This window comes from Hemicordylus capensis, chromosome 3, assembly GCF_027244095.1.
Source record: "Hemicordylus capensis ecotype Gifberg chromosome 3, rHemCap1.1.pri, whole genome shotgun sequence".
Classification (NCBI taxonomy): domain Eukaryota; kingdom Metazoa; phylum Chordata; class Lepidosauria; order Squamata; family Cordylidae; genus Hemicordylus; species Hemicordylus capensis.
Genome location: NC_069659.1, coordinates 258,777,868 through 258,795,081, shown reverse-complemented (window position 1 = coordinate 258,795,081; position 17,214 = coordinate 258,777,868). Strand labels below are relative to the sequence as shown.

The window sequence follows — 17,214 nt, the reverse complement described above, 5'->3', positions numbered from 1 at the left end:
GTGAAACAGGATGCTGGACTAGATAGGCCTTGGGCCTGATCCAGCAGGGCTGTTTTTATTTCTTTCCCATTTTGATTAATATGACTCCTGCCATCTGTTCAGGCTTGTCTAGGAAGAAAATCCATTGCTGGTTTGGTGAAGTTCTGACCAGTGGACGGTTCAAAAGTTAATAACAAGATCTTTCTGTCTCTTAAAAGTCTATGGGTAACAAGTGCTGGCAAGGTTATGCAGAGTGTGACTATCTTGATAATGAAGCCAGCTAGCAGCTTCTATTGCAAGTCCAATGCCTATTCCTTTAGTGTTAGAAGGTGAACTCTCAGGGAAGAGTGTGAGGGGAGACATGAAATGGACAGTTGGGGAAAGCCAGGTGGGTAGTTACAGAGTGATGTGAGGGAGAAACAGTATGGGGGAGTTGCCATGCCCCCTGAAATTCTGGGTTTCACGTGGATTTTAAGCGTCTCACCCAGATTTGCCCAGATTTCAGCTTTCATTTTTTAAAAAAAGCTAAAAACTCTAACCCTTGTAGAAGAGGAGTTACAGAACAAAATGTGCTGTCACTATTCTGCTCAAAAACTATTTTTCAAGCCAGTTTACATAATATGCAAATTGGGCACCCCTAGAGGCTTGACAGGAGCATACACAACATTAGCAATATGGGGACAGTGGGATAAGTTGCACTTTGTAAAGAGGCAGTAGTAAGTAGTCTAAATTTCGCTGAGATTACCTCAGTGTTTAGACTACTTACTACTGCCTCTTTACAAAGTGCAACTTACCCCACTGTCCCCATATTGCTAATGTTGTGTGTGCTCCTGTCAAGCTTCTAGGGGACTTGTGTGGGTATTCAGCCTGTAGGATCTAACTAGGTGTCTGAAAGGTCCTGTCTGCATAATAAAGAAGCTGTTATGGTGGGTTCATGTCCAGCGTGACCTGCCGATTTAACAGTAGCAATGAGGATGAGATCCTCATGTGGAGGCAGTACTGCTATATCTGCACTGGAAATATCCACAAAGTGTGAGAAAAAGGTTGGTTATTACAGGCCCAGAGGCCTTGGGAAATCTCCACAGGTCAGTGATCTTCTTCAAGTGGGGACCACTTGGGTAAAAAAATCTCCAGTGTGAGAGCCATTTCCCGCTGTACTTTTCCAAGTGCTGGGGGGCAAGGGAGAAGGCTCTAAGAATAACAGAGCCCTGTAAAGCCGCAACATCATCTTTAAAGGCACACACAGAGAACAGTGAAATGTCATCCTTCACAGCACCTTCCTGCTTCCTCACAGAATTCTATGGCCAAAATGCTGGGGAGGATTACACTTCCCAGTGCTCTGTGTGTGCCTTTCAAGATGTTGATGTGGCTTTTCAGGGCTTTGTTAAAACCCTCCCCACTGCCCTCCAGTGCTGGGAAAAGCACGGCACTGCGTGGAGATGCAGAATGGCTCTCACACTGGAGATTTTTTTACCCAAGTGGCCCCCAGATGCACCTTCTAAGATACTGTTGTACATACTGTGCATATTTTGTTTTTATTCATTTATTTTTACATGTATATCCTGCTCTTCCTCCAAGAAGCCCAGAGCAATATACATGGTTATGTTTATCCTCACAAGAACACTGTGAGGTGGTTAAGCTGAGAGAGAAATGACTGCCCCAAAGTCATCCAGTAAGTTTCAAGGCTGATGGCATATTTGTATCAGTTTCATCACATTCATCAATGTAATGCAATTTAAAGAATAAAGAGCAAAATTAAAGCCTAATGAAAAAAAGAAACCCACACATTTCTCAGAAATTGAGATACTGGTATCCCATCCTTTTGTTTCATTTCTGAAGTGTCCAAGTTAGCGTATATCACCACATTATAAAACAATCATGAAACAAATATGAAAACAACAGAGAGTGGCAGATAAACAAGCAATGCATGGATAATATCGTCTCAGTCAGGCAAAAGGTCTGCTGCAACAACAATCTTCAAATAGCATCTAAATACCATTGAAGAGGGAGCCGAGCAGATTTCCTGGAGCTGAGAGTTCCACATCCTGGATGCTGCTACTAAGAATACCCATCTGTGCATCCCACCAACCTCAGCTTTGGCAGCAGCAGAATATGTAGAAGGGTGATCTAAGTGAGTGGGTAGGTTCATTTGGAAGGATAAGTATCTCTCTTAATTTTGTGGCTACCAGATTTTATTCTGTTCTGCTGGAAGAACAGGGTACCTCAGACATGATAAATTATGACTAAAAGCAGTGGTTCAAATGGATGAGTCAGGAAAAAGATGTTACATTTGGTGGCCAAAAGAAGAGACAAAGACTACAGTGAGAGAAAATCACAAATTAAATCGTATCCTGGGCCCACAGCGAGGCACTACCTTGGTGTGGTTGTGGGGCTTGCGTGCTCTGAGTAAGGTAAGAGCTATGCTAGAGGTTCAACCATACTTGACAGGTCTCATCAGAGGAACCAGACCAAGAGGGCCTCTCCCATAAACAATATGGTGAGACGTAACTTTAATAAATCTATACTGGATCGGTCGTTGCCTGGGTCAACAAGGACTGCACCAGGTGCTGGAGTCCCTGGACATCTAGTGGCAAGTGGGCTACAGGACTCAGGATCTTCAGATGAGCAACCAGGGCTGAGGACTGCAGGGTTACTGGAAGAAATGTCGCTTAACCGGAAAAAAATAAATGAAAAGCACCAAGGAAATAATGATTTGCTATTACAAGTCTAGTCCAACTAGAAGAGGTTATTTAAAAAGTATGTACCAAATTTGGAAAGAGAAGCATCCAGATACATAAATAACAGAACAAAGCCTAGCAGACCAGAGAAGATTCATAATAAGAAATAAAGTATTCACAGAAGTTGAGCTGGAAGAACTGCAAAGAGCAACACAGGCTCAAGATATGGAAGAAGGATTATTGAAGAAGAAGTTGCTCGGGCGCATGTGGAGGAGGTATCAGCAATAGAGGATGCCACTGCCGCTGAACTCTTTCAAATTCAAAACCAGGCAACCTCCCCTTTGCCTTCATCTCAAAAACCTGAATGCCATTTAACAGAAAAGCAACAAGAACTAAAACAAAAAATAACTGAGCACATGAACCAAACACACACCAGGGTTTGATTTCCAGCTCTAAAAACAGTTGCCAAAAAACCAACTTGCTCAGGCATTAAAAGATGGAAATGATGCACTTGCAGAAATAACAACCAATAATTTGCAAGAAACAAATCAACTAATGTACAGTGCAGCAACAACAACAACACAAGAGCTAGGATATAAGATCAGTGTACCTGTTAAAAAAGACAGTAGTATATCACCTAAATGGAAGATTAGAAAATAAAATCGCCAGGCTTAGATCAGATACTAGTAAACTGAAAGATATGAAAGACAAGAAGCTGAAGAATGAAAACACCAAACAGTATCTGATCCAAAAAATACCACCTAGATTCAAGGAAAATCAGAGCAGTCCTAGAAATAATAAAGCAGCAAATAACAGCAGTGTCAAAGGAGATTAGCAGATACGAAGCTGGAATTAAACAACACAGGCAGAATCTCCAATTCCAGTCAAATCAGAAACATTTCCACCAAAGCATAGAAAGAGAAACTGCAAGAAATGTAGAAACACCAAATAAAGAAGAAACAGTGCAATTCTGGGAAGAATTATGGGACAATCCAATAGATTATAATAAAAAAGCAGGTCGAAAATTTAAAAAGCAGGTTGAAATAAAAGAGGTTGGAAAATGTATCCAACAAATGCAAGATCTAATAATAACACCAGAATTAATAAGTGAAAGAGCAAAGAAAATTAAAAATTGGACTGCACCAGGCAACAATGAACTACATGCCTTTTGGCTTAAACACCTAACAAGCCTTCATAAACAACTATCAAAACAGTTCAATCACATTTTGCAAAGAGGTGATATTGAACAATGGTTAAAAACTGGGAAAACTCATCTCATAATGAAGGACCCAGCAAAAGGTGCAGTTGCAAGTAATTATAGACCAATAACCTGCCTGCCAACCATGTTCAAATTATTAACTGGAATAATAGAAGATGAAGTAATGCAACACTTATTAACTAAGAAGCAGCTTCCAGTTGAACAGAAAGGAAATTGTCTGAACACCAGAGGCACAAAAGACCAGCTGCTGATTGACAAAATGATTTTAGAAAATTGAAAGAGAAGAAAAACAAATCTAAGTGTTGCATGGATTGCCTACAAGAAAGCCTTCGACTCATTGCCTTACACATGGATACTAAAATGTTTAGAAATAACTGGTGTCAGCAAAAACATTCAGATATTTATTTTAAAAAGCAATGAGCATGTGGAGAACACAATTAACAATCAATGGCGAGACACTTGGACAGGTTAGCATTAGAAGAGGTATTTTCCAAGGGGACTCACTAGCCCCTCTGTTCTTTGTAATCACCATGACTCCACTTTGTGAAAGTGGATTCATGGTGATTACAAACAACAGAGGGGAGAGTGATTCCCCTTGGAAAATACTAAACAAAACAGGCCTCGGATACCAAACATCTAAAACATCAAGTAAAATCAACCATCTGCTCTACATGGATGATTTGAAGTTGTATGGAAGGTCCCAATCAGAAATCAAATCACTGCTAAACTCTGTCTGTATATTCAGTAGTGATATAGCAATGGAGTTTGGACTAGATAATAAGACCAGGAAAATAATGACCATCAATCATTCTCTGCACCCCTGCAGTGATGTAAATAGGCTATACCTCCCTCGCAGCTCAGGTGGAAGAGAAATGCTGCAAGTCCATCAAACAGTAGAGGAGGAGAAAAGAGGCCTTGAAGAATATATCAAGGACAGTGAAGAAGATGCACTTAAAATGGTCAATAATGAAAAACTATTCAACATCAATGAAACAAAGCAGGCCTACAAGGAAGAACAAGTCAAGGACCGAGCAGAAAAATGGAAAAATAAGCCCCTGCATGGTCAATATGCACAATATAAGCAGAAAATCAGACATCACCAAGACCTGGCAATGGCTTAAGAATGGACACTTGAAGAAAGAAACTGAGGGTTTAATACTGGCTGTACAAGAACAGGCACTAAGAACAAATGCAATAAGAGCAAAAGTAGAAAAATCAACAACAAACAGCAAGTGCCGCCTTTGTAAAGAAGCAGATGAAACCGTGGATCACATAATCAGCTGTTGTAAAAAGATTGCACAGACTGACTACAAACAAAGGCATGACAAGGTAGCAGGGATGAGACACTGGAACATCTGCAAAAAAATACAAGCTACCTGTAGCCAAAAATTGGTGGGACCATAAAATTGAAGAAGTTGTAGAAAACGAAGATGCAAAAATATTATGGGACTTCCGACTACAAACAGACAAACATCTGCCACACAATACACCAGATATAATTGTAGTCGAGAAGAAAGAAAAACAAGTTAAAATAATCGACATAGCAGTACCAGCAGACAGCAGAATAGAAGAAAAAGAAATGGGGGGGGGGACAAAATACAAAGATTTACAAATTGAAATTGAAAGGCTGTGGCAGAAAAAGACCAAAATAATCCCAGTGGTAACTGGAGCCGTAGGTGCAATTCCAAAACAACTTGAAGCACCTCAACACCATAGGGGCCACAGAAATCACCATCAGCCAATTTCAAAAAACAACTTTACTGGGAACAACCTATATTTTGTGGCGATATTTATAATAATAATAATAATAATAATATTGATAATAAAATTCAGCCATTCCAGGTCCTTGGGAAGGACTCGATGTCTGGATAAAACAAACCAGTCTATAACACCTGTCTGACTGTGTAAACAATAAAACTTTGTTAGCCGCCCCATAACAAATTGTTTTCTGGGCCGCTTACAACACAACACTAAAATATAAAATAAAAACACACAACCCATTAAATCATAACAGACCAAAAAAGGGAGGAGGGAGAAAACACAATACAAAACAATTTAAAAGATATTTTAAAAAGTCAGGTCCAAATTTAAAATGTAAAAGGCCCAAGGGAACAAAAAGGACTTCACCTGCGTCTAAAAGGACAAAGTGATGAAGGTAGACAAACCTTGCTGGGGAGGCTATTCCATAAATGGAGTGCAACCACCACAAAGGCCCTCTCCCTAGTCGCCACCTGCTTCACCTCTTCTGGCAGGGGTACTTGACCTCCAAACAAGATCTTAAAGTCCGGGTTGGGATATATGGGGCAAGGCGCTCCCTCAAGTAATCTGGTCATAAACCATTTAGGGCTTTAAAAGTTAACACTAGCACTTTGAATTGGGTCCAGAAAGGGACTGGGAGCCAGTTCAACTGACGAAGCACTTGCATAATATGCTCAAAACATCCAGTCCCAGTTAATTATCTTGCAGCCCTATTTTGTACCAGCTGCAGTTTCCAGACTATTTTCAAAGTCAGCCCCATGTACAATGCATTGCAGTGATCTAAGCGAGAGGTTATCAGAGCATGAGTAACTGTGGCCAAGCTATCTCTGTAAGGTCACACTTGGCATATCAGCCGAAGCTGATGAAAGGTGCTCCAAGCTACAGAGGCCGCATCCCCAAACAGCAAACCTGGTTCTTCATGTAGAGTACAACCCCACCTAGAACGGGCTGAATATCATTCACCCAGGCAGAGGAAGGAATATATATCCCTTTCTTCTCTTTCAAAAAATGGTTTGCTCTCTAACTGGGATTTGTCCATTCATCATTTGACAGAAAATCCCAATTTGTTTGAAAAAAAAAAGGAAGTTGTGAATTTTCTTCCTTCACACATGAAGAGAAAGGGAATGTCTGAGCCTAAGAGTTGTACTAGTAACGTTAAGATAATTAAGCTATGGTTTAGCATAATGTCTGAATCCAGTCAATGTATTCCTTGCTTGTAAGAAGTTCTAACCTTCTGCAAGTAAGCATTCAAGACAATAAATGTAGCAAGCTAATTAAGCAATTCATAGATATGGTCAATCTTTCTGAGATTGCAGCACTGAAAAGACACCGGCGGTGATGGGGTGGTGGTGAATGAATTATCCGTGGCTTTATCTGTGATTGTCCAGATCACATGCTAGATTTTCTCAGACTTTCAGGTAAGGTCTATCTTGCTATCAGAAGCAAGAACTGTATTAAGTGGACTAGAAGCCCTCAGTCTGGTTGCAACGTAGAGTAAGATCTGGATGAGTCTGGCCAAAGATTCAGCTTTGCATAAAGAAAAGTTGTGTCCATCAGTATGCTTGGGAAGAAAGGAACTACTACTACTATGGATATTTATATACCGCTCTTCAACCAAAGTTCTCCAAGCGCTTTACATAGAAAAACAAACAACACATATATAAGATGGCCCCCTGTTCCCAAAGGGCTCACAATCTAAAAAGAAACATAAGGTAAACACCAGCAACACTTGACGGATGCTGTGCTGGTGTTGGATAGGGCCAGTTGCTCTGATTGATTGATTGATTGATGGCCGTCAAGTCGGTGTTGATTCTTAGCAACCACATAGATAGATTCTCTCCAGGATGATCTGTCTTCAACTTGGCCTTTAAGGTCTCTCAGTGGTGCATTCATTGCTGTCGTAATCGAGTCCATCCACCTTGCTGCTGGTCATCCTCTTCTTCTCTTTCTTTCAACTTTCCCCAGCATTATAGACTTCTCAAGGGATTTGGGTCTTCGCATAATGTGTCCGAAGTCTGATGGTTTGAGCCTGGTCATTTGTGCCTCAAGTGCAAATTCTGGATAGATTTGTTCTATGATCCATTTGTTAGTTTTCCTGGCTGTCTGTGGTATCCTCAAAAGTCTTCTCCAATACCAAAATTCAAAAGCGTCAATGCTTTTTCTATCTTGCTTTTTCCAAGTCCAGCTTTCGCATCCATAGAGTGTCATGGGAAAAACCATTGTCCAAATGATTCTAATATCTGTAGATATAATAGACATTTCATAGCATCTTAATATCCTTTCCAAGGCCTTCATTGCAACCCTACCAAGTGCTAGTCTGCGGCATATTTCTTGACTGCTGGATCCTTTACTGTTGATGGTCGATCCAAAAAGGCAGAAGCTATCCACCACTTCAATGTCTTCATTGTCAATTCTGAGGCTGGTTGCTGTACCTGTTGACATTAGTTTAGTCTTCTTTACATTTAATTGTAGTCCCATTTTTTCAGTTTCATTACTAGAGCTTGCAGACATCTGCACTCTCAGCTATCAGAGTGATGTCATCAGCTTAGCACAGGTTATTGATGTTTCTTCCTCCAACGTTAAAACCACACCCATCTTCTTCCAATCCAGCTTCTCTCAGTATATGTTCAGCATATAAATTGAATAAAGAAGGAGAAAGTAGACAGCCTTGTCTTACTCCTTTGCCAATCTGGAACCAGTCTGTTTCACCATGTTCTGTCTGGACTGTGGCTTCCTGCCCTGTGTATAGGTTTCTCATGAGAACAATGAGATGTTCTGGGACACCCATTTTCCTAAGGATATTCCACAACTTTACATGGTCGACACAATTGAAGGCTTTTCTGTAAGCACATATTGACTTCTTTTCTGGTATTCAGTTGCTCTCTCCATGCTAAATATAAGAGAATCACCACTTTATCAGGTGTCTCTTTGCTCAGTTAGCAGGGGTAGGGAATGTTAGTTACGGTGCCAAAGATGATCTTGAGCTCTTAATAGAAGTTGAATAATTATATACTTATGTCTACCAGAGCTGGTCTCTGAACATCATGAGATTTCTCCATCTTTGCTTTCTGTCCACCCCACCCCACCCCCCGCTATTCTAAAAACCAGGGCTGTGTGGCTAATTCGTCATACATTATATTACACTCTACCTTATTCTTTTACATTCAAGAGCATTAAAAGTCTTGAATGCCACTGAGAGGGAAGGATTCCATGGTGATGACACTGAAACACCAGAGTACCAGAAATTCTGAAGTCTACTAAGGATCTTGTGGGTGTGAAATTGTAGGCAATTACATTTGATCACTGTGTCAGACGTTGCTGCTGAATTTATTCAAATTTGCTGTAGAAATTGTTCTGAAGTACTTCAGAATACCAAGGGCCCTGATTAAAGCAAATTGTGTCTACAATATGCAATATTGCAGAAAGAAAATCTAGTCCAATGAGAGTTGTACATGATTAGAAAATGTCAAACACCAGAACAACAACAACAAATTAAAGAAATGAAATGTCTCAGAAAATATTATTTCTGAGTTCCAAAGTCTTCCAGAAGCCAGTAATCAACAACAGGGTTCAAAGAAAAAAGAAAGAGAAAGAGAATTCCACAATTTACTTATGCACTGTGCGAAAAAGCAATTTGGGGGGGTTGGTGCTAAATTTACTGGCAATCCATTTCATAGGATGACCCCTGGTTATAGTGTTGTGAGAGAGGGAGGAAAAAACTTATCTGTCCACCCTCTCTACTCCATACGTAATTTTATACATCTCGATCATGTCTTCTCTTAGTTGCCTCTTTTCCAAGGTAAAGAGCCCTAGATGCTGCAGGCTTGCCTCATAAGGAAGGTGCTCCAGGCCCCTGATCGTCTCGGTTGCCATTTTCCAGTTCTACAATGTCCTTTTAAAGCAGTATTGCGGGGGGAAGGCCCCTTTAAGCATAAATTAGAAGGTTCTTACCTCTGCTCTGGCAGCACCTGCAAGCTGCTCTGAGCTGCAGCGCACCGCTCAGCACTCCTTGCAGCGGGGGGATCAGCTCTGCCATTCACCCAGCCACCGGTGGGGGATCAGCTCTGCACAGAGTGGAAGAGCCAATAAGTGGCAGAGCTGATCCCACACCACAGGGAGTGCAGGGAGGCGTGCTGCAGCTTGGAGCAACGTGCAGGAGCTGCTGGAACAGAAGTAAGCACCTTCTAATTTATGCTTAAAGTTGTCTTTTGCCACCGCTCCAGAGGAGCCCACACAGGCCTCTACTGTTCTTAAGATACAGTGACCAAAACTGTACACAGTACTCCAAGTGTGGCTGCACCATAGATCTGTATGAGGACATTATAATATTAGCATTTTTATTTTCAATCCCCTCCCTAATGATTCTGAGCATTGAATTTGCCTTTTTCACAGCAACCCTAAATAACTTAAGATTTCCCTGGCTATAGGCAATTGGTGATTCCTACTTACTGTATTTCTCACCGATTCCATCCCACTTACTCTATCCCAACCTCACCTGGCCGCTTTCTACATTAGCTCCTGCAAGGGGGGTCACAACATATCTCCAAAGTGTGTTTTCGCATTTCCTGTGTTGTGACACTATAGTCCCTATGCTGACAGCAGGGTGCCATTCACATTTCTGATGCCTTGTTTTGGATTTAATAGCTGCAATTTATTGCTATAACGTATGTCCGGTGTAAAAAGGTTTCTGTATTTTCCAGTTGTTAGTTTTCATGAGACTGCTCCCCTTTCTGGGAGCTTTGCTGTTTACATTTTGAATGTGATTTGCCTGAACCGAAGCATTTTGCTACTGTTGAGCAGGTGATCTGGAAAGCACCCTGGTTCTATTGAAGACTCCAAACTCTACCAACTGAAGCATAAACACTAACTCACCAGCTTACTCTACTACATCACAAAGGCATGATAATGGCTCTCAGGGGTGTAGCAAGATTGGAGGGGGCCCTGGGACAAGATTTGAAGATGGGATCCTGCCAACTATCATTGCTGCCCCTCCCCTGCTGCCGCCCCTCACTGCCACACACACACACACACACACACACACACACACACACACACACACAATATGCCGGTCTTCCCTGCCCAGCCACACTCTAGTTGAGCCAACACAATTTTGTGATGTTGTGCCAGCTTGATGTGGCGGGGCTGCCCCAATGCCAGTGAAAACAGACCTGCCTTAATGGGGCTGCCTCTTCTCACTGGGATTGAGGCAGCTCTGCCTCATGGAGCAGACACGGCTGAGTTGGCTCAGAAAGTGGCTGATGCAAGTTGGGGCCAAGCGCCCAGGACAGAAGGAGCAAGTGGCCCACAGACATCTGCAGCCCCTGGACTTCCCCCTCCCTTTCCTAATGTAGCTACTCAATGTAGTTCAATGTTCCCTGGCATAGGACAATCGGTTTTCATGGGTTCCTGGGCAGAATAATATGAATGGACTTCCAGCCTCTCAAATGGTAACCCCTCAAGCTATCCAAAATGAAAAATTGTAATTGATTTTATCAGAACAAAGGAGCATGGACATGCCATTTAGAAAGGGCATTAAAATTCATCCTTACAAAAATGCAGAAGTGGCAGGACATCCACATACAGTACTAAATATAAAAAAATACTTCAAAAGCATGGCCACCATTTCAAGCAGGAGAAACCCATATTCAGGACTTCAAGGTAACCACCTTTATGAGTATTGGAAATTGCTTTTTGAACCTGCCAGAAAGGAATCAAAAGCAACCTCATTATCTTTTGCAAGGACCCACAGGCATTTCAATAAAGCCTTATGATCAGCCCTATGAAAGGCTACTAAAATATCTAATAAAATCAGCATGGATAGTTGACCTCTGTCTACTGCCAGAAGGATAGCATTAAACAAAGATCGGAAAGAATTCAATATCCATAATGCAATTACAATGGAATGAACCTACAGCTGTGCCATCTCCACTGATGGCCATACAGTCACAGCAGGCTTATAGCTTTTCAGGCAAGGAAACAAGTTGTTGAAGTGTAAATCTGAATAAAAGCCCACATGACTATTATGTTGTCATGATGCAAACAGATATACACAATGCAGATATCAAAAATGAAATTGTCACTTCAGTGGGGTCATCTTGTGATGTGTAGAGCTACTTCTATTACTTTTCCAAGGAATGGGTGAGGACAGCTGTCTGAAGAAGCAAGTGAATACATGCAACTGTTTCTTTGCAAGGGCATGAATTGGATAGCAATTCAGAAACTAGTTATATGAACATGTGACTAACTGGGAAAGGAGCACACCTTTAACCTCCTCCACTTTATCACCATGATGGTGCCATGAACCCAAATGGATACATACATCCATGTCATGTATCCAATCCGGTGGCAGCCAGATTGGACTCTGGGTAACCCGGAGAGACCATATTATGCCTGTACTTAAACAGCTGCATTGGCTGCTGATACGTTTCCAGGCAAAGTGCTGGTTATTACCTTTAAAGCCCTGAATGGTTTAGGTCTGGGTTATCTTAAGAGGACACCTACTTCTGTATGATCCCCACTGCATGTTCAGGTCATCTGGACAGGTCCATCTCCAGCTTCCACCAGTGCAGCTGGTAGCAACTCAGGAATGGGCTTTCTCTATAGCTGCTCCTGGTTGTGGAATGCACTCCCCACAGAAATAAGTGGTCTAAGTACATTACTGGCCTTGAAGAGAGCCCTTAAGACTTATTTGTTTGGTCTGGCTTTCTAGTGTTTTTAAATTGTTTTAATTTTTTAGATTTTATGGTTTTAGGTTTGATTTTTGATTTGGGGGGGAGGGGCCGCGAGGGTTGTAAGCAACCCAGAGCCGTTGGATGGGGTGGTGTGGAAATGTGATAACACATAAATAAAATAAATGTAGGGGAATCCTATATATGTTTACTTGAAAATAAGTCTCCCAGCTTTCATATCTCCAAGTATATGTGTATAGACCTTAGGAAACCGACGTCCAAAATGGTTCTCTAGTAACCAGATACAGTGGCATGCTATTTTCTTGGCAGGGAATTGGCAGAAAATTGGCAGTATAATGGCAGGGAATTGAAGGAATGTGATTCCCAGATAATCCAGGCAAAAGAGTGCCTTTGGATATTACACTATTCATGCATTCTCAAATGGTTTCACATTGTTAGTTTGCACCTATGAAGCTAGGAAGTTTATATAGGATGGTAACATTTGATAAAGGCTGTGATCTAAAGCAACAGACATCTGCAGCTTGATTGGTGAGTAGTAACTCTTTTAGGGATGTGAAGAAACACAATTCGGTGTCTGAATCACAGGACAATCCCTTTAAGATTGAAGGCTTTAAAACCCCAGCTGCCCCTGTGTGGGGTTTTAAACCGGCACACATATGGCCTCTGTGCATGTGCGGTGGCCATTTGCATGCCAGTGCCATACAAGGGCAGCTGGGAGAGAGCACCACGGGCTCGTGCCAATAGTTGGGGGAAGCGCTGCAAATAGGGCAATGACAGCATGCAGAGGAGGAGCAGGGATGGGCCTGCTCTCCTCTGTGTTAAAGGGGCTATGGAAGGCCTCAGTTTTAAAGGGACTGTGCTGAGATTCGAACACCAAATAGTGTTTCGAGCACACCCCTAAACATTTTGCTTCTGTGAAGTCACAGTGCTGGTTTTTGTTTTGTTTCCATCAATACATCTCCATGTTAACATTCTTCTTGTAGCTGCCACAGGCTAAGCGTATATACGAAGAAAGCTTTATTATAGTTTACAAAGCCAGAAAGGATTATAAAGCTATGAAGTTGCTTCAGACCTACAATGTAGAGAAATGGAGGGTCAAGGCGTTTTTTTCCTGGGTTTTTTTCTTTTCGCAGTGCATCTTTAGTCACAAAATATAAACGTCATACAAGTGCTTTCAGTTAGAGTGCCTGTTGTAAATGACTGCTTCACGTTGCTTCAGTATACCATAAGTAGCCAGTATTAGCAGTATTTTCAGCTTTGCATAAGGCACATCTGTAAAAATCAAGTTGCCTTTTGACATGATAAAGAAGGTTATAGATCACAAAGTTTTAGAGAGAACAAGTAGATTAGAAGCAGGGTGTATGCTAATACTGTTTTCACAAAAGAAAATTAAACTCATTTTGATTTGTCTTCTTGTCTTGCAAGTTATTTATTTCAGTCTTTTTTCTTTTAATGGGGTAAAATCTATTTTGCAAGTTGGCATGTGAGTTGTACTGAATAAATGCAAACCCATTATTTACATTTTGAGATGCTTGTCTTTGCTATAGCAAGGCATATGGGGAAATGCTAACAATTTTACTGGTGTTGACTAACAAACCAAAACTTTCAGGAGTTTTTTTATACCCTGACTAATGGAGATGGATGCCTAACACCGCTCCCCCACTGTTTGGTGTCTCACAGACACAACATCTGTCTTTTTTGCCATTGGAAAAACAAGATTCATTAATAATGTTGCTTTCAAATGATGTATAGCAGAACATACATCCTGCAACACAATCCTTCTAGAAAGCGTAATCAGACTGCACACAAAACACTCCAACAAATATAATGGAATGTTTGATGACATCCACCTGGCATTAAAAACGTGTTAAACAGAAAGCTGCAAAGATATATCTGAATAAAACAAGGAACTCCCCTTGCAAACCAGTAGTGTCTGGATTCATTTTAGTTTCTCTGATCTACAAGAATGAGTTGAATTATGACACTCTTTTTACTGGCAATATATTTTATGCTGGATCAAAGCTTATTTCATTAATTTGAATATATTGTTAACCTTTGCTTGACAAAGGGAAATTACTTCATAATTTAGGAATATATTTTAATACATTTGCTTTTATTTAATAACAAGGTGTGAAATATGTGCAAAAGTACTGATCTTCCATATCTGTGCTCTCAAAAGTCTGCTCTAAATGCAGAAACCAGCCATGCTATCGACAGTCTTTTCAAAAGTTCAACATGTACCAACAAAAGCAAAACACTGTTCAACAACCAACCCGGAAAGCCTCAAAAACTTGCACAAAACTTACCAAGGCAACCCAGTTTCCCCCAGGAGGACTGATTAATCATGAAGTAAATTTGAGAGATAAAGGACCTCCTCTCCTGGTTCCAGGCTACAATGGGCTTGGCTCTTGAATCCGTCTGGTTGTGTGATATGCAACTCAAGCACATACGCTTCCTTTCCTGAGAAGGCATCTTGTCTGTTACAGGTTAAAAGGTTTTCCTCCCCTCGCCCTCAGTCACTAGGCCAGCAGCCACTTGTTGCATTGGTAACGGGGAAAGCCAGGATCTGCCTTCTTCTTCTCAGTTGGCTGGCATGAATAATTAACTTTTTTTTCCCACCTCCCCTCATTAGCATTCCATTCAAGCAACACAAATGAAGCAATTCATTTCTTTCTTTTGTCCTCAGAAGCTCACTGGATTAATGAGGGTTATCTTTGAAGATAAGGCCCGGGCCTGCTGATTCATTTAGCCTGATTGGTTAGAATCTGCGTTTCTAAACGCCGGGCCCCCACTGCCCGCATATCAATTGTGCTGGCTGCATTTTTCAACCTTCTGTTGGCAGGAGATCTTACATGCAGCCAGCGAGAATATCTGTCTGGCTGAAGCCACATGAATCTTTCATTCCTTCAACTTTAATATTTAAGCGGCTGGTGTTCTTTGTTTCTGGGTGCCTCGTGGAGCCAAGTGAAGGGCAGATATAAAAACTCAAAGCTCATTTTATTTTTTGTAATTACTTTTTGCCCTATTAGATGGGCCAAAGAAATAGATATAATAGTCAAAAATGTATTACAGCCTATAGACTGTCAGAAAATGGATACAAAAGGCCATATAAAACCATAACTCAGAATGTACATGATTCAAATATCTTCTGGCAGATACAAACAGCAACTGAGATACATTTTGCTGCTTTTTAAGTAATTAACTCATCTTGAATGGATAGAAGCAAAGATTTAAAAAACTCATTAGACCTACCAATCTTTCCTAACTCAATAACAGGAAAAATAAAATTATTGTGCATATTGTGATAATAAATAGATGCAATAAGTAAAGGATACAACCAGTGTTCCCTCTAATGGATTCCCAAATGTTGTTGACTACAACTCCCATTATCCCCAAGCAAAGGCTATTGCAACTGGGGTTACTGGGAGTTACTGGGGTTACTGGGATTCCCAGTCAACAGCATCTGGGAATCCCTGTTAGAGGGAGCACTGCAACTAACCCATTTGGAATTTTTGTGCAAAGCTCTGGCAAATAAGGGCTACCCCGGAGTATATCTGTAGCTCTAAGATACATAAAGCCACCTAATGGAGCAGCAGGGAAATGACTTGAATAGCAAGCCAGAGGCTGCCAGTTCGAATCCCCACTGGTATGTTTCTCAGACTATGGGAAACATCTATAGGGCAGCAGTGATATAGGAAGATGCTGAAAGGCATAATCTCATACTGTTCGGGAGGAGGCAATGATAAATCCCTCCTGTATTCTACCAAAGACAACCACAGGGCTCTGTGGTTGCCAGGAGTCGAAACTGACTCGATGGCACACTTTACCTTTAAGATACATAGACAGCTATAATGAAGACTGCCAGCTTCCAGAAACACTGGGGCCAGAGTACCTGGACAGAACCATTGCAGAATCTGGCAGGTCATGATCAACATCTAGGAGCTTGGGGTGGAGCTTCAAGAAGTCCTAGAGCCTAATTTACTAGCTAGAAACCACGGCACGCCTCTCTACTTTCCTGCGCTGAAGTATGTTTTGTGTTTCTGTTTACATCAGTTACATGACCAAGTCTGTTTAATGCAGCAAAATCACTCCCTTCTGTCCACAGATGCTGTGCACCCTGTCTAGACATGGATTTGACTATACTGATCCATGTGTTTATCACTACCTCAGTATTAATGTAATTCAGTCATTTCTAGCCTGTGAGGCACATGTGAGAAACAAATGTCTGTAGTATTCAGCAATTCACAAAATGGAATACCCTCGTTTGGAGGGGGAGGGGAAAGTAGGTTAGTATATATAATAAACCTATTAGTTTCTGAATGTAGGACATGTATAAGCTCTTCCATAAAAAGCATCCATTTCTACTACAAATTTAAACCATTTGATGTAGTGTATAGGCTTTTTAGTCATCTTCGCCTTGGATTTGTATTTTTAAGATCTGTGTTTTATTGCAGTTTCCCTCTTGTTTTAATAGGAATGCAGGAAGTTGCTTTATACCAAGTCAGACCATTGGTCCAACTAGCTCAGTACATTGACCAGCAGTGGCTCTCCAAGGATTCAAGCAATGGAGATGCCAAGGATTGAACCTGGGACCTTCTGAATGCAAAGCAGATGCTCTGCAACTGAGCTATGGCCCCATCCCCACCTATGGCCCCATATCCACTAATATAACATATTACTGTTTTATTTTTGAAGTCATTTTATTTTGAATCATAAATTAAATCAGGAGCTACATAACGAGTGAACATCACGGTGTGTATTCATCAGATCTGGTATGCATTGTCCTATCACGGCCAGTTCCAGGTTTAAGAGAGCCTATGGCAAAGAGCCCCCCCACACACGGGAAGCCTATAGGTGGGTCCCCCAGGCTTACCAGGTGATGAGAAGAGGA

The 17,214-nt window shown here is 41.3% G+C and overlaps 1 protein-coding gene across 1 annotated transcript in view; it reads right to left on the bottom strand.

Moving 5' to 3' along the window:
- C3H10orf90 (chromosome 3 C10orf90 homolog) overlaps positions 1-15,102 on the bottom strand; it is a 180,188-nt gene extending 165,086 nt beyond the window's left edge. The window contains exon 1 of the mRNA XM_053312844.1: positions 14,630-15,102. Coding sequence (XP_053168819.1) covers positions 14,630-14,795 — 166 coding nt within the window. The 5' untranslated portion in view covers positions 14,796-15,102. The remainder of the gene's footprint in view (positions 1-14,629) is intronic.
- Between the last annotated feature and the right edge of the window lie 2,112 nt (positions 15,103-17,214).